The 25236-nt window shown below is 37.6% G+C and overlaps 1 protein-coding gene across 4 annotated transcripts in view; it reads left to right on the top strand.

The window, feature by feature from the left end:
- The window catches only part of NETO1 (neuropilin and tolloid like 1), a 79809-nt gene that overhangs the window by 43862 nt on the left and 10711 nt on the right, over positions 1 to 25236 (top strand). For all 4 annotated transcript variants that reach the window (XR_012498690.2, XR_012498689.2, XM_074339844.2 and 1 more), the window contains exons 5-7: positions 6942 to 6983; positions 7100 to 7227; positions 14800 to 15028. Coding sequence is in view for 2 of the 4 variants with exons in the window: in XM_074339844.2 (XP_074195945.1) it covers positions 6942 to 6983; positions 7100 to 7227; positions 14800 to 15028 (399 nt within the window). In the remaining 2 variants the exon portion in view is untranslated. The remainder of the gene's footprint in view (positions 1 to 6941; positions 6984 to 7099; positions 7228 to 14799; positions 15029 to 25236) is intronic.

Below are 25236 nucleotides of genomic sequence, written 5' to 3'. Positions count from 1 at the left end.
CACACACACACTCACTCACACACACACTCACACACACTCACACACACTCACACACACACACGACTTACGGTGCCCCCCCACGTTCAGTGCTTGGCATGCCACCCTCTGCAGCTGTGTGCCACACTTGCTAGCCCAGCCCCACAGCCATGCAGTAGGTTCCTCCCAGACTTCCACAGGGCCCTCGTGAAAAGTCACTTCTTGCTCCCACTCCTCTAGGCCGAAAAGCTCAGCTACAGCCCCTTACGGCTGCATGTTAGTGCACAATTCTGCCCTTCTCCTCGATTACCAAACAGCACTTTCTGTGCATACAAATAAACATGAGTGGATGTTGGGGAAGGAGCTCCCGTGAAGTTATAGAAAGAGGAGGGCACTGGGGGTGTCTTGTTAACTAACAGTGTTGGCACCACGCTTGCACCAGCAAGATATGCTCCATTAAACCAGTTCTAGTGAGAACGAGTTCAAAAGATTCCTCTGTTTTGGGTTTCATGTGATTTAGGAGGAGCTTACTGGGTAAGTGAAGGAGGGTGTTCTGAGAGAGCTGGGGGGACGTGTGGTTTCTTAATAATCGACCCAGGACGTTCCTGTTTTCTCATGGACAGGAGAAAACGTTCTACGATACCTCATTCAAATATGCAAATGCCAAACACCAGTTTTGGGCAATCTACTTCTTTTTTTTCCAGATTGTCTTTATAACTCTTTTGGTCTTTTGATGAGTTATTCTTCCTTCAAGTTTTTTCCCTCTATTCTGAAGGGTAAATCCATGTTCCCCATAGAGCAATACTATTGCCTTTTGACTATCAATCAAAAACAAATACTGTAAAAGCCTATTTAATGTGAACATAAGTGAAACCCAGCTTCTGTGTAATCATTTGTAACAAAGCATTATCTCCTAGATTTATTTAAAAATGTGAATACAAACATTATGAGGAAACTTCATATATTACAGCTAAGTAAATTAAATAAGGAAGCAAAAATCTGTATAAGCCATGCAAATATCAATAATATTTTAAAGGACTTCCAAACTTCATTCCTGAAATTCTAGTATGTTTTAATTTCTAAAATTCATACATGAGCAAATTTTATGTGAAAAACTAGAAAAAAGAACTAATGATATGTAAGCTGTGAGCTGACATTAAGATACTTAGGAAGGCAAACGATGTGAAGGGTAATCGCCAACCCAATACTTGGTGGTAACAGTAAACCCTCATCAATAGGTTTAAGATATTGCGCTGTGGTTTTATACTAGGGCGATGCTTCTAGACAAGAGTGAAATAAATCAAATTATTAAAATCCGATGATGATGCAAACTATTGTACTACTATGCTGTCAAGATTCTTTTGCAGTTCATTTTCACACAGCACCTTAAATTCAGGTAACTGATTTCAAAAACTATAAAGGCAGTGGTTTTCGATAGTGAGTAGGAAGCAAGGTGTCAACGTTGTGATGGGTTGCAGACAAATAAAGAAGGAGGGGATAGGAAAGTGGCCATTGAAGGTGCAGTTCATTTCAGTACGAGGGCTGATTCAATAAAGATATGGCCACAGATATTAAGGGCTTTCAAAAGTAGGTAGAGGTGAGAAGTGGAGACATTATGGAACTCATGATATAATTCGAGACACGTAAGATTGTGGAAATTTGAGGAAAATGTTGATTAGCTTTCTCTAAGACTAGCCTGTCAGGTAGCTGAGCTGTGTATTGTAAACATATCAAAGGATCAAAGTTGATTTCTATAATCAGAGGGTTTTGTAAGTATACAAGTTACATGGCCAAGTCAGGCAATTAGATTTTTCCATAAACTGTTATTCTGGGAATATCACTGTGTTCTATGATATAATGGCATACTTGAGGTGTAAAAGCCTAAACCAACAACATCCTCCTTTTAGCAAAAAAAAAGAAAAAAAAAAAGAAAAAAAATGTTTCAGAAATATTTCGTGATTTGTTCAAAGTTATAGAGATTATAGGTCAAAACTTGCATTTTTCTAGAGTTGTTGAACCCCCATTTTGTTCATTTGTAATATGAAGATGCATCTGATTTGACTCGGTCATAGTCTAATCAGATAAGTGGTAATTTACTGAAAGTCCATCTACAATATGGCTAGCATTGTGGAAATTTCTTTGAAATATGAAATAAATGCATTGCACAAGCCTAGTTAATATATTATAATTTAGAGTTTTGTTGCAATAAGGCATTTACCCATAATACAAAGACTGGGTTGGTTAGGGCGGAAGTTCTGAACTATTTCAAAACCCTTATCCGCTTTTACAAAATACCAAAGAACTCAGAGTGCTTTGATTTATGTAGCTATTCCATTCAATATTTATTATGGTATGCATTTAAACTGATACAATTTTAAATATCTTGATTAATACATAGAAAAATTACACTAATAAGCCAATTATGTGTTAGCATAAAAAGCATATTTTAAAAACATTGATTAATATTAAATATTAATTAATAAATATTGACATACTGACTAGAGAATTGTTTCACATTTTTGTAAATCTAATGTCTAGCTTATTAGAAGACAACTAGATTCTTGCATCTGCTTCTGCATTAAATCTGTTGTATTGTGTTCTTACGGATGAAGCATATGAAGAAAATTCAGCCTCAGGGCAACATGTAGTTGGAAAAGAGAAAGGTATTTTTGTAGCCTTTTCAGATGGATACTACCTCAAACCTCAACAAGTGATAGTTTCATAAAGGTTAGTTACAATGAGGAATGGGAAACTCTTATCAGTGAATTGTTATATCCTGTTACATTAACGTCTGTCAATACGTTTGGCTCTTCAAATGCCTCTGTTACCCAGGTATGGCTGTTGAACATCATACATTACTAGTTGACAGTTATTGGATCGCTGTTATACATATCTTCCAAATGTTGACACATTTCACTATTTAATATCAAAAATCGTATTTGTTCATATCAACAATCACACTTAAAAATACGTAAGTATTGAGAAGCTGTCAGATACACAGTGATGGATACATTTTTCTTTGCTTGAAGCTTGAATTGTATCATTTGCAGCCAACATTGTATGTCAGTTGTTTTCCTTTAAGTCAACAGATTCACTATGTTCATCCTGAACAAAAAACAGGTACTCAAAATCTTAAATTTTGAAAATTTGGTAAATCTCAGTGCTAGATCAAGGAGACTTTTAAGTAAAATAGTTTTTACCCCCTGCACACGTGGATAAATTATATAAGATTATTAACAGCTAAGGTTTGTGCCATTGTCCCGAGTCTTCACCACCACCTTTGCACCATCGATGCAAATGCCAGCCAGATATGCCAGGATAAGTCATGGGATTCCAATATTACCCGCTGATTTGACTGTTTCATCATTAGTTGCATCTGTTGCCAAGCATCTACACAAGAGAAGGTCTTTGATGATTGGTTCATGTTGAAACTGGATGAATTCAAGCCAAATAAGCAAGCTCGGTCATGCCTGTTCAGGTGCCTGCTTGTTAGACAAAAGTAAAGTTCTGAAGACAAAATACTAACTCTGTCTTTTGGTTAATGGCGAGTTACTGGATGGTTGGAAAGCAGCAGTGTCCTGATTTTTTTTTTTAACTGATTTTCCATGCAGTAGCCATTCAGCAATGACAGCTGTGTGTCACTTGATTAGTTTCTCAGGCCTTGTGTGTGGCTTGTCCAGCCAATGAAATACCAAACCTTTGTAAGATAGTTCAGTGACTTTGTCATTTTACTTTGAGAAGGGCAACAAACCATTTTTAGCTTTATTTATTTTTGTTTTGTTTTTGCAATGTTGTTTTTATAAGACTTTCCTAAATAAAAAATAATAAAAATAGCTATTTTATATCATTATGGAACATGTTATTATATACTTATACAATTATTATATTAACATTTATTATTTCATCATAAACGAAATTAAAAAGTATATATATATATATATATATATATATATATATATATATATATATTTAAAGATGCATTGCAGACTTTTAAAAGGAAAATTGGAAGACTTGTTTTCTTAACCCAACTCCACTGTTTAACATCTAAAGATGCTATAAAGAAACTGGCATAGCAGAGTTCTCTGACTCATGGAAGTGAGGATTTATTCCAAAGAAAATAAACAAAATTCTAAATAAGAAACCAAAGTATAATAAACTCTATTATTCCCCAGGCTTTATGGATATGAAGCATTAACTTTGTGTTATGCAACAGAACACTTTTGAATGCTATTGTCTCACTAGTTCAGTTGTGGAACCATTTTGAGATCAATCATTAAAGAAAAAGAACTAAGCGCTTTAAAATCCAAAAAGTATTTGTTGTATCTTTCAATCTAGAAGTCTAAAAGCTGCTGAAGAATTTTAATGGGTGAGTTATCCTATTGGCTGGAGAAAGCACACACGATAATGGAGAGTTCTTAGCTTTTGAAGAACTAATTATGTCTACATTTAAAATATTCAATAATTTCCAAACAATTATTTGTCTCAAAATACTGTTGCAATAAAACTGTTACAGTAACAATACTAGAAAGTCATTTTTCTGCCTAAATCACAATAAGGCAAACTATTAATACTTATAAAGCTGAAGAAATGGTAGTTTTTGTCATATGTCCATCTCCTGTGTACACCTTTCCCATTTGATTTGGAGTAGATTTCTCACTTCCATAAGTAAGAGACCTCTTTGAAATATCAGTTTCATTCTTTTATCTGACGAGAGCTATAGACAGGTGAATGGTGGTGAAGAAAGTGAGTCTTTCAGTCTAGTGGAGCATGAGGTCAATACAAAGTGAACAAGTAGCAGCATTTGTAATAAAAAGAAACCGTAAAGGGAGAAAAGAAAGTTAGGGACACTATTACTGTAAAGAGGACCATCCAGGAAGAATGAAAATATTGTATTTGAGAATGTAACATCTGAGCCGAGAACTGAGGAATGAGGAGACCCAGCTCTGGAAAGACCTGGGGGAAGACATTGCAGATAGAGTACAGTTCAGGTTCAAAGTGCTGAGGCTGGAACAGCCTGAAATGCTGCAGACAGAGGAAGGGCCAGTGTGTTTTGAGTGTAGAAAGCAGAGCTGAGCAGAGAGAGGAGCTCGGGGCCAGGGGCCAGAACCCACAGGGCGGCATGACCCATGAAAAAGAGTTGTGGTTTGATTCTAAGGGTAATGGAAAGGCAGGTATTAGGATTAGATTTATAGCTTTACAAATTTATTCAGGTTGCTTAGTGGAGAGTAGATTTGGGGAGATCTAGTGTAGAAGACAACTTACTAAGTCAACTTTATTGTGCTTCTGCAAAATAACTTGCCGTTGCCCTTGGACAACCCGGGGCAATACATCGATCTTAATATTTTTAAGGTAGCATAGGCTCTTTTTAAAAATTATTGTGTTGTTCATTTCTGTTTGTTTTTGCAGGTCATCTATTATGGTAATGGCGACATTGCTGGTGGCTAATTCAAATGGAATTGCAGAAACGATTTTTTCCTAAAGTTTTTTTTTTTTTTTTTTTAAACTATCAGCACTCTCACCATTAATACAAAGATAAAAATAAATTTTCAATTCCCAGAACTGGCATTTCTCTCAACGTTGTCTGGCATGAGTTATAAAAATGATGAATGTTAGCCTTCAACTAGAAAATAGAATACCAGCTACATTTCCACAAGAATCAGTAACAGCCGTGCCCGGCTGAAACATTCTAATCAAGAGGGAGATAGTGAGTAGAAGTAATGGCTATTAGTAAGCATTATGCAATATAGTAAAAAGGACGTGATCAATCACAAGGAGTCTGGATAACTGAGGTGGGCAAGCTAGATATAAAAAGAAGGACACGAATGAAATGGGTCTCTTCAATATCAATAAAACTGCCTCGTGGTGACAACCAATCTGAGTAACTCTATACAAAACAGTTATTTTCTTGTCTACAGTAGGTATTAAATATTTATAACTATATAAGCTTTTAAAATTATAACTACCATGGTAGTAAAATGAAACTAAATTTCACAATCATCTTTTAAATTGTATACCATGCCTCTCCAAGACACATCATAGGTCACCCATAAATAAAAGAAAGTCCAATTCAGAGGCACTAAGACTATAAGGACGTGCATTGCTTCAAAAGCAAAAAGCCGAGAAGGGGGCAATGGCAGAATTGGTTAAACCCTCGCCCCCGGGATCATGGAAAGACTCAGATCTCCAGGTTTCCGTTCTGCTCATTACACCAGGTGGCATTTCTCACATCAGCACCAGTCAGCATCCCAAGTGTCCAGTGCAGACATGACACAACACGAGCAGGGGAAACTGCATGCTTTGTCTCCATCTATTATTGCAGGAAGCCCTCCAACAGGATCACCTCTGTATCACATGGGCCGCATGCCTGTCTCAAAATCAATTCCAGGAAATGGAAAGGAGACCATCATTTTTGGACTCTTCTGAGGCTCATTAAAAATCAAGCTTCTTCGGCATTAATGTGCAGAGATGGACAGATGTCAGATTGAGGGGACAGTGTCATCCACCAGGGAGAGGAGATGGCTTTTACATCTTAAATTTGTGCTTCTGATATTTCATTTGAAAATTGTGTGTCAACAACTTACAGGATCTTTTAAATCAAACAAAATAATTGTATCTAGACTAGATGGAGGTTCACTCAAGCCCTGAATTGCCTATGGATATATTTTACAAAAACGTCTATTGTCCAGTTATGGAGATAGAAAATGAATAAGATTCTTATTTGATGATGAGGTGAAAGAACGGCATTAGAAGGTTTTTAAAAAAAATGGCTTATTTTGTAGTGATAAAAACTCTGTAGTCGTAACACTATGCTATATAAATTAACATTTCAGTCTTAACATTATCATGCAGTTTTTACTTAACCATTTGATTACCCCTAATGTGGAGTTGTAGACAGAGTCCTGAATCATCCAATGGTATGTGACTCACCATCACTAAGACTAATTGTCTTTTTCTCAATTTTTAAGATCCTGACTTTAAGGACCTTGGAGTTTTGAAACCATTACCAGGTTGGTAAAATAGATATTTGATCACGTTCAGAAGCCTTTGTTTTCTGCTATGATATATACTTTTGGTTTATTATTCAAGCTCCATTTTTGTGTTTGTTTGGCATTTTGTTATTCAGTGTGTGAGTTTGAGATGGGCGGTCCTGAAGGAATTGTGGAATCTATACAAATCATGAAGGAAGGCAAAGCTTCTGCTAGCGAGGCTGTTGATTGCAAGTGGTACATCCGAGCGCCTCCACGATCCAAGGTCAGTCTTAAGGTGAAACCCAGACTGGACAGTCAAGTGGGGAAGTGTCAGTAGCGTGTATTGCTTTCAAGCACATGGACGTGCTTAGTCCGATAGAGTGCGACCACAAGCTGTCATTTCATTTGGGTTTTGAAATGCAACTTGTCTTCCCCAGTTCAGTGTAACTTTCATGTCATAAATAACATGGAGAAGGTGCTGAAGATCATTTGTGAACTTGCAGAAGAGACTGTAATGCAGCTCTCCTCCTCCGAGGAAAGGATTGAAACGTTACTCGTCAGCTATGGTTCTCAGTATAATTACACAAATGCCTGAGTGTCACCTGCAGTTGCTTTGCTTTTTCTACCTAAAATCATGTGTGGAAGACACTGTGTAGGGCTTCCAACATCATGTATCTCTGGGATGTCAAGTGAAGCTGTGCTAAGGCCGGGGTGGGGGCAGTGGTGAGCTGGACCTGGGAGACCATCAGTGACACGGGCAAGAGTGTGAGGCAGGGCAATGATGGGGACACATCTGCATTCTGGACAATAGTTTTCCCTGTGAATGCGGACAGAGGGGTTAACAGTGCAAGCAGAGGCCCCACTAGGCGGTCCTGGCCATGACCCCGGGGGCTGACGCTCGCTTATGATGGGCCGCAGATGAGGGGAATAGTATTCACAGAAACAGTAGTGTTTGGTGGCTGGAAATTTGGGATGAGGGGAAATAAGAGTCATTGTTGAGGAAGTTGGCGTTTCAGGAAATATGTGTGTCTTCCTTCTCTTGATGTCCATAATTTGGAAGTGTCACACACGTTCTCCGAACTTCTAGTACTAAGGCTCCGAGACCGTCGTCCGGGTCCCAGCTTTACCACTCACAGATCTCCTTGCATCTGAACAGATTTTTGAAAAAAATCAATTGCATGAAAAAGACAATGATTCCTCCTTTCAAAAAAATCAAAGGCTATTGGTGCCGTCCAGCTCAACTCACTGCAGAGATTGTAAGGGAGCCAGTTGCGTTTTATTATGCTCTCTTACGTAATCTGTGGGCATCACATTCAGGTGCTATTACTTTCCTTCTACTCTGTGAATAAAAGTTAAAAAAGAACACAGGAAACATGTGATCCGCACCTTTTTGTCATAGCCCACGTCTTTGTCACTGTCCCTGTTCAAAAAAGAGGGTTTTTATGGGAGTGTAAACACACACAGTTTTCTTCCAGCTGGTCTTTTGTACAATCACAGAACAACGATCCCTAGTGTACCTGTCTGTTACAGAATTTGGCATTCTGTGACCCAATGGGGAAGCCACATGCTGAGCCAAACAAAGACGGCTCTATTGTGACAGGTTTTCTCTGTCAAATGAAAGGTTAGAGGATAGGAACTGGCTTTGAGTAACTGCGGAGAAAAGCAAGAACTGCAGATGACAGCCTATGTGGGCTTTCTATTTTTATGGAGTTCCTAGCAGCTTATGAGAATAGATTATCAAAGCCCAATTTAAACGTCAACTGGCTCCTGGTGAATATTTGGATGATAACTGGTGACTGAAACATATTGCACGGTCAACGTGCTAACCAGCTTATTTGGGTTCTGTTAAAATTTATATCAAGTATGTGCTGCTTCTCAGCCTCTTGACCACTTAAAAATATAATACCTGATATCTGCTTTATTTGAGAATAGCAATACAGATGGTCGTCTTTAATCAGAATGTGAGTAATCCAGATTTCTTAGAATTTGGAATACCAGAGTCAGAAAGAACTGTGGAAATCTGTTACTCATTAGCTCAGATGACAGATGAATGAGCTGGGTGAGGAGAACGTGTTCTCTGAGGGTTCACCATGCGATGGAGGAGCGGGCCTCTGTATGCAGCGACTTGGTATCCAGAGCACGGATGGTGGAAGGGTAGCATCGCATCTAGCTCTGGATCTGATCCAGGAAAGAACCACCAGAAAGGAATGTCGGATGCCCCAATCATGGTAACTACTGGAACGTTAGCTCCGCGAAGCTTGGGTTTATTTATCAGTGCCAAACAAAGTGTTTGCCATTCAGTTAAAACTCATGCAAAATCAAACTGAAGTATATCTAGAGAAAGGGAAGTGGTAGCAAATACTTGAAGGGCTGCCATATGACAGAGGAATAAGAAGATAAGGCGAATCTGCAGGGTTTTAAGAACTGAAATTTATTTGAATGCTTGAAAATGGAGAAATACCTTCTGATTCAATAGAGTTATTTGGTTTTTGGTTTTATAGTGGAGCTGCCCAAAGATCAAAGGAGAGTCCATCAGAGGAGTCCAAGCAGAATTTAGCAGGGGTGTTGTATAATAATTAAAAAGTCAAGTATATTTTTGGCATAGATAATACTAAACCGTTTATAAGATCAAAACTTGATGAGTCTGTAATCAGTGCCTGCCTGAATAGTTGGTCAGTTAGTAGCAATGCTGACGCATGGTCTCCATCTCCTGACTGCCAGGCCGCTATAATTTCACCAACCACGCTATTTGGAGAAATTTTCAAATTTAAAAAAGGAAAAGAGATAAGTCAACAAGACTTACAATTGTGTACAAATGAAGATAATGTAATGATTTTAGGTCTTGGGAGAATAAAACTCTACCTTTTAGTAATTACACGTCTTTTAAAACTTCAAATTAATTTTTAATATGTTTTGAATGTTAAAAATGTTTTGAATAAAATGAGGATAAAAATAAACAGAAACATTGAACAAATATAGTAAATAGCAAAAGTTGTGTTAAAGTTAATTATATGATGAACTTCAATGTTGTAAGCAGAATCTGAAAGCTGAAACCCAAGATTTCCAGCCCAGTCCCTGGGACTGTGAATAAGAGAAAATAGCGCACACTTGATTATGTTAAAGTCCTGGCAAAAGGGATTTTGCTGATGTTATTAAGGTTACCAATCAGTTGACTCTGAGTTAATTAAAAGAGAGTTTATCCCAGGTGAGCCTAATCTCATCGCATACGCTTTTTAAAAGCAGAGTTTGCTCTAGCTGTGGGAAAAGGGGATGTCAGAGTCAGAAGAACTACTAAGAAGGTTTTCTCAGAGCTAAAGTGATCTCTGGGAAACTGTCATCAGGAAAATAGGGACCTTGGTCCTTGTACTGTGAAGAGTTGGATTTTCAGCCTCATATACCTTTAACAGAGAACACAGCCCAGCCTGCAAGTACTTCTAACTCACAAAACTCAGATAAACAAATGGGTGTTGCTTAAAGCTGTTCCATCTGCAGTAATGTGTTATGGAGCGAGGAGAAAACTAATACAATAGACACAGGTTAGTAACTGAAATTGGTTATGATGATAGCTGTCAGAGCTCTAACAGTTGCATCTGCCTCATCATCACCAAATATAAAAATAAAAACTGGGTAAACAAAATGAACAGTTTAACAGGCTAATAACTACCAATGAAAATGCTATAGTTCAACTGTTTTTAAACGGAATCTCAGTTTTGTCCCATCAGAGTTTGGAGGGCTACTCAGATGGACTTTTTAAAAATTTGATACTTGTCTATGCACATCAGAAAATCATTTTGATATTGTGACATCAGGATTTGTTGTAGGGCTGTGTTTTTCCAACATTTCAGAAAAGAGGATGATGTTCTGGTTTTCTTCTCCAAAATAAGAGAATGCTGCTGCTCTCCAATTCATGGGGTATCCTGCCTAAAATGGTAAGGCCTGGCAGTGCCAGGTCCAAATACAACAGCAACCACGCAAGTCATGGGCTACACTCTTTTTGGGACATAGCTCTATTTATCGAAGTGTAATGTTTTGAATGCATGGACAGACAGCCTTTCTCAGACTATGGTGTTCTTAATTTGTGTTTATCACAGAGAAAACTGTTCTGGGAAGTCTTAAATAATTGTCCCAAACAATGTCTGCCTTCCGCATATCATTGCAACAGGAAGGGAGGGACCAGGTGGAATGGCTGGTATTAAATGTTTGTACATCTATTACTTAGTAAATCATTAGCTAGATTTACTTGCTATACATATACAGATGGGATTCTGCCCTCCGTATTAGTGTGATTCGAAGACAGATGTCACTAGAAATCACTTCTATGTTCTGAAGCCTCCTGAGTCTTGCTTAATAGATCATTTTGTCAGCTCAAACTTTGTGATTGATTAGAAAGAAGAATGCATCAAAATGATTCACGGAGAGGAGATTGCAATCTGACTATTTTACTGGAGTTATATATGATTCTGTTGATCATTTTCTCTTTCCTTCAGGAGAGAGACTAAAGAGCTTTCTGTAGTTGTCTACCTTAAATAAAAACATTGTCAGATGGCATCCTTCCCTGGCATGGCACTGGCTTTAAGCCGATGAAATATTATTTCCGTCACAGTGCAGGAGGGCTTCTGTGTGATGTCTGCTCGAGCAAGTATGGAAAAGCTCGATCACTTTTCTGGCTACTGCCATTTGCAGTAACAGCTCTGCACCCAGTAATTCTAAATACCCACTGGCATGTTTTATGTCTTTTTTGAACAATAAAAAAAGATGAGGTTAAAAAATAATTGAATACTTCAGAAGTGAATAACAAAATCGAGTGACCGAAATTGTTCATTTCCTCTATAAATAGCAAGAATGGCCTCTAAATATAGAAGGTACGGAGGGCTCAGTCACCGCACTTCCTGGAAGAATGCAAGTCAGTCATCTCTTAGTGAGAAGATGGAGACGCTCTAGAATCAAATGAGAAAACATGGGTGGATATGCAGATGGGCTCAGTGCAGTGATATTCCTTTAGAGAATCACTTTCTCTTTTGAGAAAATTGAAGGCACCCATTTATTTCAGAGGGACGTACCTATTTTCTATGAATCTCATTTCTGTCTCTATTGCCAACATGTTTCCTCGCCCTTTTAGGAAAATGGTGTTGCTCTGCTTGCTTATTTGTTAATTTTACTGAAGCTTGTTTTCTTGGAGATTATAACTTCCTTTCTGGAATATCAGTCTGAGAATTAAAAAAAAATAACTTTATATGAGACTGTGTAGTGTGATAAGATTTTGCATTTTAAAATGGTCATAACAAGTGTTCCTTATAGTCCCACAGCACACTTTCTTTGGCTTTTATGTCATAGTTTAGAGTTATATTATAAATATGTTGTTTCGAGAATTATCTCATATAGTTTCCTATTGCAAATAACAAAATGTCAACTATTCTGTATAATTGTCATTGTTAGTAACACTTAAAACACTAGTATATAGGTGCTCAATAAATATTTGATGGGTGCTGAACAAATGAAGTCAATAAAAGAATACAGAATTTTTAATCAGTCAGTCATTCAAAGGTACGTCCATTCACATTTCATAGACTGCGTAATATATGTGATACATGGTTTAACACTTAGAATTTAAAAAGTACGCCATTGTCCCAGCTTTTCAGGAACACACAGTTTAGAGAAGGTACATATAACCTGTAACTGAAGCTTAAAATATGTCAAAATAATATTTTAGCATTGAGCATGTAGAGAATAACTCAGCCGTGGTTGGTAGCCGAGAACACTCTTTCCTGGGTATGTAATCATTGAACTGGACCTTGAAAAATCAGGAAGAAGTTGGTAGACAGAGAACGGAGAATGGTAACTTCATGTCAAACTAATGCCATACACATAAAGGATGGCATTTCAAAAGTAAAGGTGCAATGTTCAGCGATAAGAAGGAAAACTTGCCAGTTTATGGTTTGTAAAGTGTTTCATTATAACCATTTTGAAGACAGTTAAAGAGTTTTATTATGATTATCAGATTTGTGTCTTTTTTAAAAATTAAAATTTACTGGGGTGACAATGGTCAGTAAAATTACATAGGTTTCAAGTTTCTATAATACATCATCTGTGTATTGCATTATGTGTTCACCACCCAGAGTCAGTTCTCCTTCCATCACCATATTTCTTAGAAATATAACTTTGACTGGGCCAGATTTGGGGATGAACTGGAAAGTTAGTACCTGTAAAGCACCCAGCATTTGGGAGACTGTTGAAATATCACAAAGGTGTCAGTGGGGGTGGAAAACAACTATTCTGAGCATTAAATTAACAAGGGCTAGTGCCCAGTTCAGTGCGAGCGCTGAGGGCCAAAGAGAAATGTCTTTTACCTGAAATAATAAAACTTCTTAATGCACGACAATCATACTAGATCTGGGGGAAAAAAACTGTTTTATAAGATTCACGGATTATGAAATAATTAAAGAAAAGGAATACAAAGCGATGAATAAGTTGAATTTTTAATTTAATGCAAGTCTTAGTTTATACCTGTGACATTAAATAGAAGGGCTTTTAAGAGGAAATAGCCTATAGGAATTCATGTTTAAAAAAAAAAAGTGAAACGCTTAGAAGAGATCTGTGTGGGAGATGCCTTTTCCATCCCACAACTGGTCCAGACACCCTTCACAGAGTGTGTGGGTTTTGTGCTTCACGTCACTTCTCACCGTTGGACACTGCATCTTTGTGCCATGATTGAATGGATGCATATTTTAAGCACTGGTCCTCAGTCTTTGTTTGCCATTGTCACCACAGAGCCTTGAATGGCGTCTGAGACACAGGAAGAGGCTGGGGTAGATATTGCTGCATTGAGGGATGAATGGACAAATGCCTTCTTCTTAGATTTACCGTTGGTTGAATTAGTGGCTTGGAGTTTTCAATGTGCATTGGGAGAGTCAAACAATAACTGTTGGTAATAAAACAGTATGTGTGCAGCCGTGTCATACAGCGGAAGGATTAGGGGCTAGCGAGGTAGTGGGACCTACTGTCTAACTTACACTGTCTACCATCCGAGTCTGAGTTTTTTCATTTGAGTGTCACAATAAAACTTCATGGAGTTGTTGGGAGTATTTAAAAATGACCTATAAAGTAGATTTGTGTGATAAGTTTTACTCATTGAATGTTAATTTTATTTGTATTTCTGTGGACTTAACTCAACGGTTTGATTCTATATCATGGTGAGAATAATCATAGATTAGCTGCCTTTTTTTTTTTAATAAGCTCTACCCCCAAAGTGAAGCCGTGTAACTATGTGAAATACTTTTAAAAAGTGAAATCAGAGGCTACCTTTTGATACCATTTCTGTTTTCCTTTGGTATCAGGATGGTGAAAAGTAATTGCAGTTGTCTGCCATTATTTTTAACCTTTTAAACTGCAATTACTTTTGCGCAAATTTAACAGTAACACAAATTATTTATATCCGTACTTTTTTGGAAGTAAATGGAGGTCATGGAACTTTAACAGGAATGTATCAAGAATCTTTATGGCACATTTGTGCTGACCAAAATAAAACAGTGTACACATATGAAACTAATACCTGATTCCACATATGTTGTGAGAAGAAATAAGGATCCTTTGGGTAAAAATACTCAGCCGTGGGAAATGGTACATTTACATGTAGAAAGGATAGTAACATTTGAAGGAGAAGAAGGAGAAAACCATTAAGCACAATTGGAAGTCACTCATGCATTTGTCCTTCTTGCCACCCATTGGGGAAAAGAATAAGATTGATTGCAATCAAGACTGTCTTGTGAGACTGAGAAAGAGGAAGCGCCTTCCGTACTTACTGAATTACTTTCCTACTTCCGTTCAGGGAAATCACTGTGTCTTCGTTGTTTTATAGATCTACTTACGGTTCTTGGACTATGAGATGCAGAACTCCAATGAGTGCAAAAGGAACTTCGTGGCGGTGTACGACGGCAGCAGCTCCGTGGAGGACCTGAGAGCCAAGTTCTGCAGCACAGTGGCCAACGACGTCATGCTGCGCACCGGGCTGGGGGTCATCCGCATGTGGGCAGACGAGGGCAGCCGCAACAGCCGGTTCCAGATGCTCTTCACGTCCTTCCAAGAGCGTAAGATGCTTGGCTGTGTCCTCCCGGTGTGTGGCATGACGCACGTCTCACGCTGGTCACTGGGGTTTTCTTCCCGCAGTCTGAGCACAGCAAGGTGTGCCTTCAGACCTGTTGACATCACGGACAGTCCCTTCCCTGGGTTTTGCCCCAGTGACAGGAGTTAGACTTTACATTCTGACTACTTGTTCCTGCATATGCATCGTAGCCTTGCCTACGACAGTTCCCGCTATTCAACTGGGAAATAATGACGTGTATCTGTCTTTGGTTTAGCTCTTGCAGAGCCTTGGTTACTCATGCAGCAGCTTCTGAGGACGTTTGAGCTTAAATCTTAAAAACTGGTATACAAGTATTTGTCAGGTTCTCTTCAGTAAGCTTCTCTTGCTGTCCCGCTTCTTCCCAATAGGTCTGTGACTACAGAGTTCCCGTTATCAGAAAACATTTAAAATGCCACAAAGAGTGGCACCCAGACTTTTGTGCAAAGCACAGCAATTTTAGAAAGTTATGTTCTCACAAATAATGAGTCATATGGATAGGTATATATTTGGAATGTTCTTCGGAAATTCTGAGTAATTCATGTTTAATACATTTAAACCAATAGAAAATAATCCTGAGACATTCTTCTCTCTCTCTTTTTTTTTTTTTTTTTTTTTTTTGACTAGAATCTGAAGACATTCGGGCTATAAGATAGCAGATATTTGTGTTTTCACTCCTGATTGCTCTACCAGATTCCATAGGTTATGTCTTTGAGTGCATTTTTTTTAAATATTCTTATTAGTCTTGGTTAATGATAACAGAGAACTACTATCTAATTTAAATGATGAAAATATGGAAAGGCTAACTAATGTTTTAGGTCATATACTCAATATATTTTAATATTATAAAAAATCTTCAATTTTTATCAAATCTACACCATAAAATGTAGTAGGGATCAATGAAAATATATATTCTTACATTTCAACTATCAAGTAAATAACAGCAGTATAGAGGAATCCAAATTCCTTGTACTTCCTAAGGTTTTATTTCATTAAACTCGATATAAGCCATTTTTCATAATTGACACAAATAGTTTATGCCATATTAGCTTATATTAGGAAAGTACAATAAACAGCGCAAAGAAAATAGTCTCATGGGAAGCTGACTGGGTCAAAATGCAAATCGCGTGGCCTGCTCTTTTCTGGGTATCATTAATGAGGAGGAAAGTAATCAATTGAAGAGGCTGACCAGGAGGCAGAAGTATCTAGAATTGTGAGAAAAGGCCAAAGGAGAAGAAATGCTTATCTCAGAGATTTTATTTTTGTTCAAAATGTGATAACTACCTTAGGCTTATGTTGGGTGATATTGATTCATGTCTGAAAGGTAAGATTAGTACTTGTTAAATTAATGATAGGGAAACAAGTTGGGTCTAATTTAGTAGAAAAGGTCTAGCTCATAGGAGCTGTGAGATTCCAAAACTGCATGTATTCCCAGGGGTGAGTTTGACCTGAAAATGGATGATCATCTGGCATGAATGGTGTAGGGAAAATGTTAGGTGGGGAAGGGACTAGTTAACCTCTCAGATCCCTTTCACTCTAAGGTTGGTTACGGTCTATGAGTCTTTAAAACTTTGCTTATGTAAGAAATGGTGAAAGATATCATACTGTGCATAAATCATTAGAAATATTTCTATTTGAGCTAAATGGTAAGAGTGTCCATGCCTATAATTAAATAATCTCTGGAAATCAGTCAAGTGGGTGGACTTTTCAATAGTTATTCCAGAAGACACGGGGTCTTCTTCCTCCATTGGAAGAAAGCACCCAGCTCTTTATGTTCCTGGAGAATAGATAGATGATGACTCTCATTTGACGAGTATTATAATAGCATTCTCTGGGACAATCTCATACATTTACAATAAGCTTCGATTGAAACAAATTTATCTTGTGTCTTTGTTGTTATATTTATCCAGTGGCAAAGGACATATGTATGGGCACCCCAAAAGAGACTTCAATATAAGAGAAATTATTAAATGTATCTTATATTCTTTAAGAAAGACAACTTACGAGCAATTACCATTTAAATGTTGTGTGAAACAAATAATGAAATGTACTAAACACTGTAACCACATAACCTTTGCTTAACCATCATCAGAAACATCCAAAGATAACAGTGTTGGTAACTAAAAAGTCCTTACCAGAGGTTAAAGTTCTGTCTTATCGAACTAGAGGGCCTGGGAGGAGTAAGGACAATGATCCTCTGCCATCTCAGCAGGAGCCAAGGGGAGAGAAAGGATTATCTGGAACAGATTTATGGGCGTGACTTTGCCTAAGAGCAAAATCCAACGAATTTCAAGCCAGGTCCACGAGGTTCCTGAGAAAAATCATTTCAGCAGAAACGCTGTCAGTTTGGAGTGAAAGGGACAGAGGGAACTAAATAGAAGGAGGTTGTTGGAACCCCAAAATCCTAATGGCATGAAGCAATCTGATAAGACTACTCGGCTGCAAACATATATTACCTTTTACGAGAAAGGAAGGATGACTCAGAGAGTAGAACCAAGAGCCTGGAGGGCAAGGCCTTCAGCTACAGATGATTAGTCCTTGAACCCGAAACATAATCCAGAAAAATCCGCCATTTCCCCTGCTGGGTTTCAAAACTGTGGTGGACCAGTGACTCCATTTACTCTTCATTCTCCCTTTTGTGAACCAGAATCTCCATAGCTACCATCTTAGCCTGTCCCACCATCGTGTGTAGGGAGTGTTAGGGCAGCTCGCTCTCATGAGCACATACATGGAGAGGAGCCAGGCTGGGCCTGATGGGCAGGCCCCTTCCAGGACTGCTCTCAGGAGCCTCATCCACACCCCATAGACGGTGAGAGTTTGGGCTTTGAGCTGATGCTGTACTGGGGTGATCCTTTTGTAAGCCTTGGGGCAGAGGGATATATTTGGCACCTGTGAGGGAAATGAAGCATTGAGGGCCAGCAGGTGGCCTGTGATGGGCAGAATTTTGTGATGACCCCAACAGTTCCACAGTGCACAAGGCTTGTATATAGCCCTCCCCTTGAGTGCAGGAAGAAACTGTGAATATCGTGGGGTATCACTCCATGATCATGTTACATTATATGGCAAAAGGGGTTTTAAATAAGTAGTTAAGATCCCTCATCACTTGACTTTGAACTAATCAGAAAGGAGTCTTCCCTGGTTGGTCTGACTGTACACAACACATATTGATATTAAGTTGTACGTCCTTTGCAAAGAAAGTCTAAAGGTCAGGATGGGCGAAGGCTGACCTCTAAGCTGCTGACCTTAAGGGAACACACTGCCGTGGTATAGAGAGGGCCATTTCACAGAGCATGGTGGGGGGCCTTTTGGAATTCAAAATGTCCCCCATTTGACAGCCACCAAGAAAACAGGAACCTCAGTCCGACAACCCCAAGGCTTCCATCACCCTGCATGACTTTGAAGAGGCCTCCATTCTCCAAATAAGAACCCAATCCAGGCAGCTTCCTTGATTTTAATCTAGTGAGACCCGAAGGAGAGAACTCAGCCAACTGAGACTTCTGACCTGCCTAACTGTGAGATAATACATGGATGTTGTTTGAAGCCAGGAAGTTTGTAAAAATTTGTTAATCAGCAATAGAAAACTAAAACATATTCATTTAATGTGATGGATAATCCAAATCTCAACCTATATATGTTCCTTAATATATTACTTAAATATATTATTTGATAGCAATACATTAATAAATATATTACCATTTATTAATGTATTGCTATTCCTAAATTTGGTAGTTCAAGAGATCTGGCAGAATATAATTGTAGGCCATAAAAAAAAATCATCACTCTAGCATCGGCTGGATGCTAGAAGTTGAGTATCTACTGCTGTTCTATTAACCTAGTCATCGATGAGTTTTCATTTCGATACTATTGGTATTCCTCCATTTGTTCTGTTTTCCTTCAGTGAGCAGGTAAGCACCCAGGCACTGATGGCACAAGGTGAGCAAGATGGCTGTTCCTCTTCAGGTGTCACCACACTCATTCTAATTAAGTTCAAGTGTGTGAGTCACTTCAGAAACTGTTATTTGTATCTGGTACTCTGTCCCACACCCCAACGACACACTTCCTCATTTACTTTAGTAAATTATCCACACTAACGCTGTATTTGAAGAAACCCAACTCTCCTCTTGTAGCATTTGTTTTTCTCCAGCAGTTGTTTACATTAGTTGGGTCTCTACTCTCCTGCACAGTGATTGATTGTTACTCAAAAGTCATTGCTTTCACTAATACTTCACGAAGGAGAGAAAATATTGTATACTAGAGGAAGAAATGTTACCCATTATAACACAGACTAAAATGTAAATTCACGTTTAACTGATAGAGATTTCCAGGTCTCACCATTATGAGTTGGTGCATTTGAAAAAAGATTAAGACCACTTTATTAACACGAAAAATATTTACTTATGTATGTCATATAGCAGCATAAATACCAGCTGGCATAGATTTAAATATCTACAATACACAAAATGTGCTGGGGAAATTGTTGAATGTGTGTCATATTTTCATACCTCTTTCTAAAGTAGACATAGAACAGTGTGGATAAAGAAAAATATCACCATATACAAATATACAGAGTTTAAAAAATGCACTAATATGCACAAACATAATAAAATAAAAAGGAGAAAGGTGAGCTGGAGAACAATTGGCACCACAAGTGCTAGGCAGTGGGTGAACTTCCTGATGTTATAAAGAATAAAGTTTGTAGAAGACAATAAGAAAGTTATATAAGTACACCAATACAAAACGGGGCAAATAAAGTAAAAAAAAAAAAATCTTAGAGAAACATAATTGGCCGTTGGTGGAGGAAACAAACAACTCTACATAGGAGTACAGAAAGAGATGTAAATTAAAATAGGAATGAGACATCATTCTCACCTCTCAGATAGTTAAAAAAATTAGCAATAACAGAATACCCACTTTTGGAGAGAGTAGTAAAATGAAAACACATGTATGGTGGTGGCAAAGTAAAAGTTTGCTAAAGGGCAACTGAACACTAGATATTACAATTCTAAAATAAGTTTAAAAAAAAAAATAGGATCTCACCTGTTGAGCTAAAAAATTAACCTAAAAATATACACTAGTAATGACTATGTTTAAACCATTTAAGAGGTGGAAATTGCTTAAATAGCTAGGTTAAGTGTTCCTTGGAACGTTTATACACTCTTTAACTGTTAAGATGATGCGTTAGATTGATACTTAATAACATTGAACTATGTTAAGAAATAAGATTCTAAAAGCAAATAGCAAACAGAACACATGTACATTAAAAATAGACCCCTGTGAATATGTGCAATAAATATTTAATATATAGTATCTATAATATATGTAATATACATGTATAGGCGGCAATGCAATTGAAATATTAATAGTGATTAATTTTAGGTGATGAGGCTTTTTGTTTATCAGTATTTTCTGATTTTTCTACATGGCATGTTTATTATTTCAGTACACATGTTAAAACTAATAAAGAAATATAATTTGATAAACCCTTCTGAAGGGATTTATTAAATCTAAGTAAATAAAAGCAGTATTCATTTTTTATATTGGGATAATTAAGACTCATGTATAATAACAACAGAGTTTTTTGGGGAGAGGTGATAATGATGCCAACAGTTGATGGTACCATGTCACTATCTAATAACCTATTCTCTTAGACTCAATTATCACTACTGTCTTTATAATGTCTCCCCTATTTTCACCTCCAAGACACACTCAATGGATGGCGAATTTACTGCATGACAAAGGCTGATGGCTGAGCCCAGGGTTCTCCAATGCTCTTACTACCTGCAGGGAGCATCAGCTTTTTCTCTCCCAGGTGGCATGAGTGAATCTTTGAATTAGCCCTAATATTTTAAATGATGGCAATAATTAGAAAAGGTTGCTCTTGTAACATTTCACAGCAAATTGTGACTCAGGAGCTGTCAGGGTGTCCTGGATGAAACAGTTGCTCTCCCACATCCAAGATCTCCTTTGCTTTTCCCATTTCTGTCTTTCCCTGCCCCCACTGTCATGTCCTTACATTACAGGGCAGCTGTAAGTTTTAAATATATGTGTCTGAGACGTATTATAGCACACGGTCAATAGACGGTGTGTCTACAATTGTGTCTATTCATGGGATAAGCGTATATTGACACGATTAAGTTAGCAGTTTCTTGCTTTCAAATATAACAAAGCTTTTAAACAAAGGAAAATGGTACAAAATTTTATAATCTCCCAGGGACTCCCTTCCCTCCCTCGCTCCGTCCCTCCTTCCTTCTAAACAGTTAGTTGAGTCCAGATGTACCATAAAGAAAATAACTGTCAAAAATATCTTAATATAAAGATATAAAAAATAAGTTAATTTTTGTTGGACATTTATCACTGACTTGCTCATTTAACTCAAATCAGTGAAAATGTTGTATGCATATAGAGATATAGTTTAGTGCAATAACTAAACTTTAAAGTCAGTTTCATCAAGTAGTTTGGTGTAGGCTAAAACAATCATCTTAACTGAAATAATTGGGCTGCTATGTTTGTCTATTGAATTAGGAAATTTTGCAGAACTTCCATTGAAAGTTTGAGATCAACATGATCTGTAGTAAAGTTGGGGGTCTACCAGGGGTCTTGTGGACAGAAGAAAGGCAGCACATTCCTTGTCATTTTGGGTAGGATTCTTGTGTATAATTTATGAGTATATTGGTCTCTTTGACTCTGGCTGTACAGCTACTGTAGTTTATGCGTGTCACTGAAAATAGGCAGTACACGTTTATTGTTTGGAGATAGAAAACAAATATTCTGCATTGTTAGCCTTTGAACTAGCATATCACAAGACTGATGCTATTGTGGCCCATTTATAGTTGGCTCTAATTTGATTGCAAATCCTCCTTTGGGAGTTAGTACATTCAACCATGAAACCAAATACAGTACCTTTAACAGAACAGTGTGTATAAACTAACAACTGTTACAGATATGTGTACACCAGTCATGGAAACAAAGCCTGGGCCAAATGTCCGAGTTCTAATAATAATCAGAGTTCAGACCCCAACAAAATACAGTATCTTCCTTGCTGTAACTGTAGTCACGTCTAATTGCACACAATGAATAAATCATGTTGCTGATCCAAGGAAGACATAATCCTCATATAAAAATGTATAATAATTTCTTGGACTCAAGTAGTAATGGTTAAATCATGATGTGGATTATGTCCTCTGTGAGGAAAGAAATGGTCTTTATTTATAGAATATGATTTTCTCACGAAGGTGTTCCTCTTTTCTTAATATGATGTCCTTTGGAACAGTAGGAATATGCAATTTTAGCAGAAAGATGAGAGGGAATCTAATGCGAGTGGTATTAAATTGAAGTTTGTGAATAGACTTTCTTGCATTAAAAAAAGATTAAAATATATGTCAATAATACTGGATATTTTGACTGATAACTGAGTCACATTGGAACATAGTTTTAGAAGCAGATATTGATTTTTCAAAAAAAAAGATGAAGATGATAAAGGAGATGAGGAGAAGATGCACAAATCTATTTCTGGCCTCAAATCTGATCATCATTTTTCAAATAAAATGCCATTTCTTCTAACTGCATAGCTCGAGGGCCATTTTAAGTTGAAAGTATTACGACAGGGAAATGTTTTCCATTTATTTTGGGAAAAACAAAACAAAACATTTGTTTTGGGGTTAATTCTGATGGCCACATATATTATTTATTTATTTTGCATTTGCTTTTTTTCTATAATTAGAATATCATTGTTAAAAATGATACTTAGTAGCAAGGTATACATTGTTGTCATATTTTTAAGCTTTGTTCCCTTCTGTCAGGCACAGGCGGTGGTACACTCCAGAGCATCTTGAGTGTCAGAAAGTTTTAATAAGTCAGTGTCTTCAATGCTGATAAAAGTTGGATTCAGGAACTGAAGCAAGGACATGTCCGTGTCCTCCAAGCCGTTTCCTCATTCTGCTGCTTCTCCACATAGTTCTGTGACCATTTCCATTCCAATTCCAGATTGGAGAAATAATGAAGCATAAAAAAGAGCAGAAGCAGAAGATCCAAAGGAGTGTGTGTGTGTCTGTGTGTGATCACACACACGCGCATGTATGTGAGTGTATGAATGTGTATGTATGTGAGGCTGTGCACACACAGGCCAGCAGAGGGGGGTGAACTTCTGACAAACCTCAAATTAAAGAAGTTAAAAGAAAAGGTTTTGAGGAAAGCAAGGAGAATGTGTGTGGAGAGGAGACTCGGGACCGGGGCTGGGAGACGTGGGGGGAAGCATCTGACCTTCAGCCCCGAGGTGTTATTTAAATAATGTCATGATTTTTAAAGGAATATAGATCAAGCATCACTTTATTTCCAAATTTTCTTGATGAAGTGTGATGTTCTTTGACTCTGAATCTACCAATGATATTAATAGTTTTATTAACCATAAAGCACAGGTATGTCAAAGATCAATTATTTCTGAGAGAAATCTGCCATTTTATTTTACATTTGGTTTTACTATTTCCTGAACAGTATTTGATGGATTTCTGGATTTAGTAAGAAATGGGGGAGAAGAAAGAAATAACTTAGAATGAGCATTCGTGGCTTTAGCATTAAAATAGCAATTATAAATTAAAAACCCTTTAAGTACAAAATTGGAGCAATATTTACATGTGAAAACTACTGAAAATGATGATGCATTGTGATTAGACCTCTAAGATCATAGCATATAGGTTTCCTGATTCTTTACTAAAATTTTAAATAAAACTTCCTTTGTGTTGAGTAACATGGCTGCCGTTCTCCCTTGTCCTCCCTTACCTAATTCACACATGCTCAAAATTAATTTGGTTATCTCCTGCTAAAGTTTCTATTTCTTAAGAATCAGGAATATACAGATATAAACCGTTGTTTATCCCAGATGCATTCATGGTTTAAAAGCATCATGATAGAGTGAAACGTAATTTCACCAAACTATGGTGCACACTGCCACCTAGCGGTCCAAATGGGAACATGCGGATTTTAAAATAGAACCCAAAAGAATGCAATGGTCCTGGAAACTGCTAGTGTGTGGTCCTCTGAATTTTGTGCTCTGTATCACTTCCTTAGTTGCCACTTTATTACCAGAAAAACTTAACAATGAGTTTCTTCCAGATAACTTGGGGAATTAAGGGGGCTGGTTTTTAAGAGTCAAGAGCTTTTGATAGGTGTATATTGAATTTCTAAGTAGAATAAGTTCTCTACAATTTGGTAGACTACGTGCTTTGTCAGTAATAGTAAGAGAGCAGAGCAATGATGCTGAGGTTCAGTTTCTGAGAATATCCCAATTTGTACTGGATGTGAAGACCATGGCATTGAAGGTTACTTCTGCACCAATAAACGCACCTGTCAGAGTTTGCTCCCTGGGACATAGCTCGGAGGAGCAGCCTGACCAGAGTTAAATTTTTGCTCCGTAAGATTAACATATTAAAAATATCTGTTGAATATTTCCTACAAGTCTAAGCATGTGAAGCCCTATAAGAGATTAAAAACATATACATTTTTAAAAAGCCATGCCCCTAACCTCAACGAACTTACTGGGAAAGATGATAGCATGTAGTGCTAAACTCGTTTAAAACTTGTAATAGGATTTACGGAAAAGGTAATTTTCTGTTAGGTTGGAATATTTCAAAACTGTATCGATGATGCAGTTCTGATGGGATTTTGAGTTCCAAGTGGAGAAGGGGTATTCCAGGACAGACAAGGCCTGTGTGTGTGGGAGGTCAGGGGGTGGGGGGGTGGCCACTAAGCCGAAGTTACCAGCAGCATGCCAGGGAGTGTGGGCAATGATGGGACTGCAGAGTGTACCCGACGTGGTGTACCCGACGTGCTTGAAAGAGCAATAAGAACGTAGCGCGATTTGGGGGCACAAAGGTGCCACATGATGTTTTCCTTAGCAAGAGCTAGAACTGAGACTCTTTCTTAAACCACTGAAGATGCAACTATATGAGAGAAATATTCAGACATAAAAATATCAAGAAAATTTAGAATCTGATATGTTTTACTTTTGGTGTTTATGAAATACAATTGATTTGTCTTCAAGGAATGTAAGTTGTTATACATTTGTTTCTTTGCCATGGCAAGATTTGCTTTTTATTTTTATTTATTTTGTTGTTGTTTGCATGGCAATTCTGTATATGTTAGCAATGGTAAGGGGGGAAAGATGGGCTACTACTACCTGGA

Source organism: Rhinolophus sinicus, chromosome 4, assembly GCF_057876585.1.
Source record: "Rhinolophus sinicus isolate RSI-liver-muscle chromosome 4, RSI-T2T, whole genome shotgun sequence".
Classification (NCBI taxonomy): domain Eukaryota; kingdom Metazoa; phylum Chordata; class Mammalia; order Chiroptera; family Rhinolophidae; genus Rhinolophus; species Rhinolophus sinicus.
This window is presented reverse-complemented; position numbering and strand designations above follow the sequence as displayed.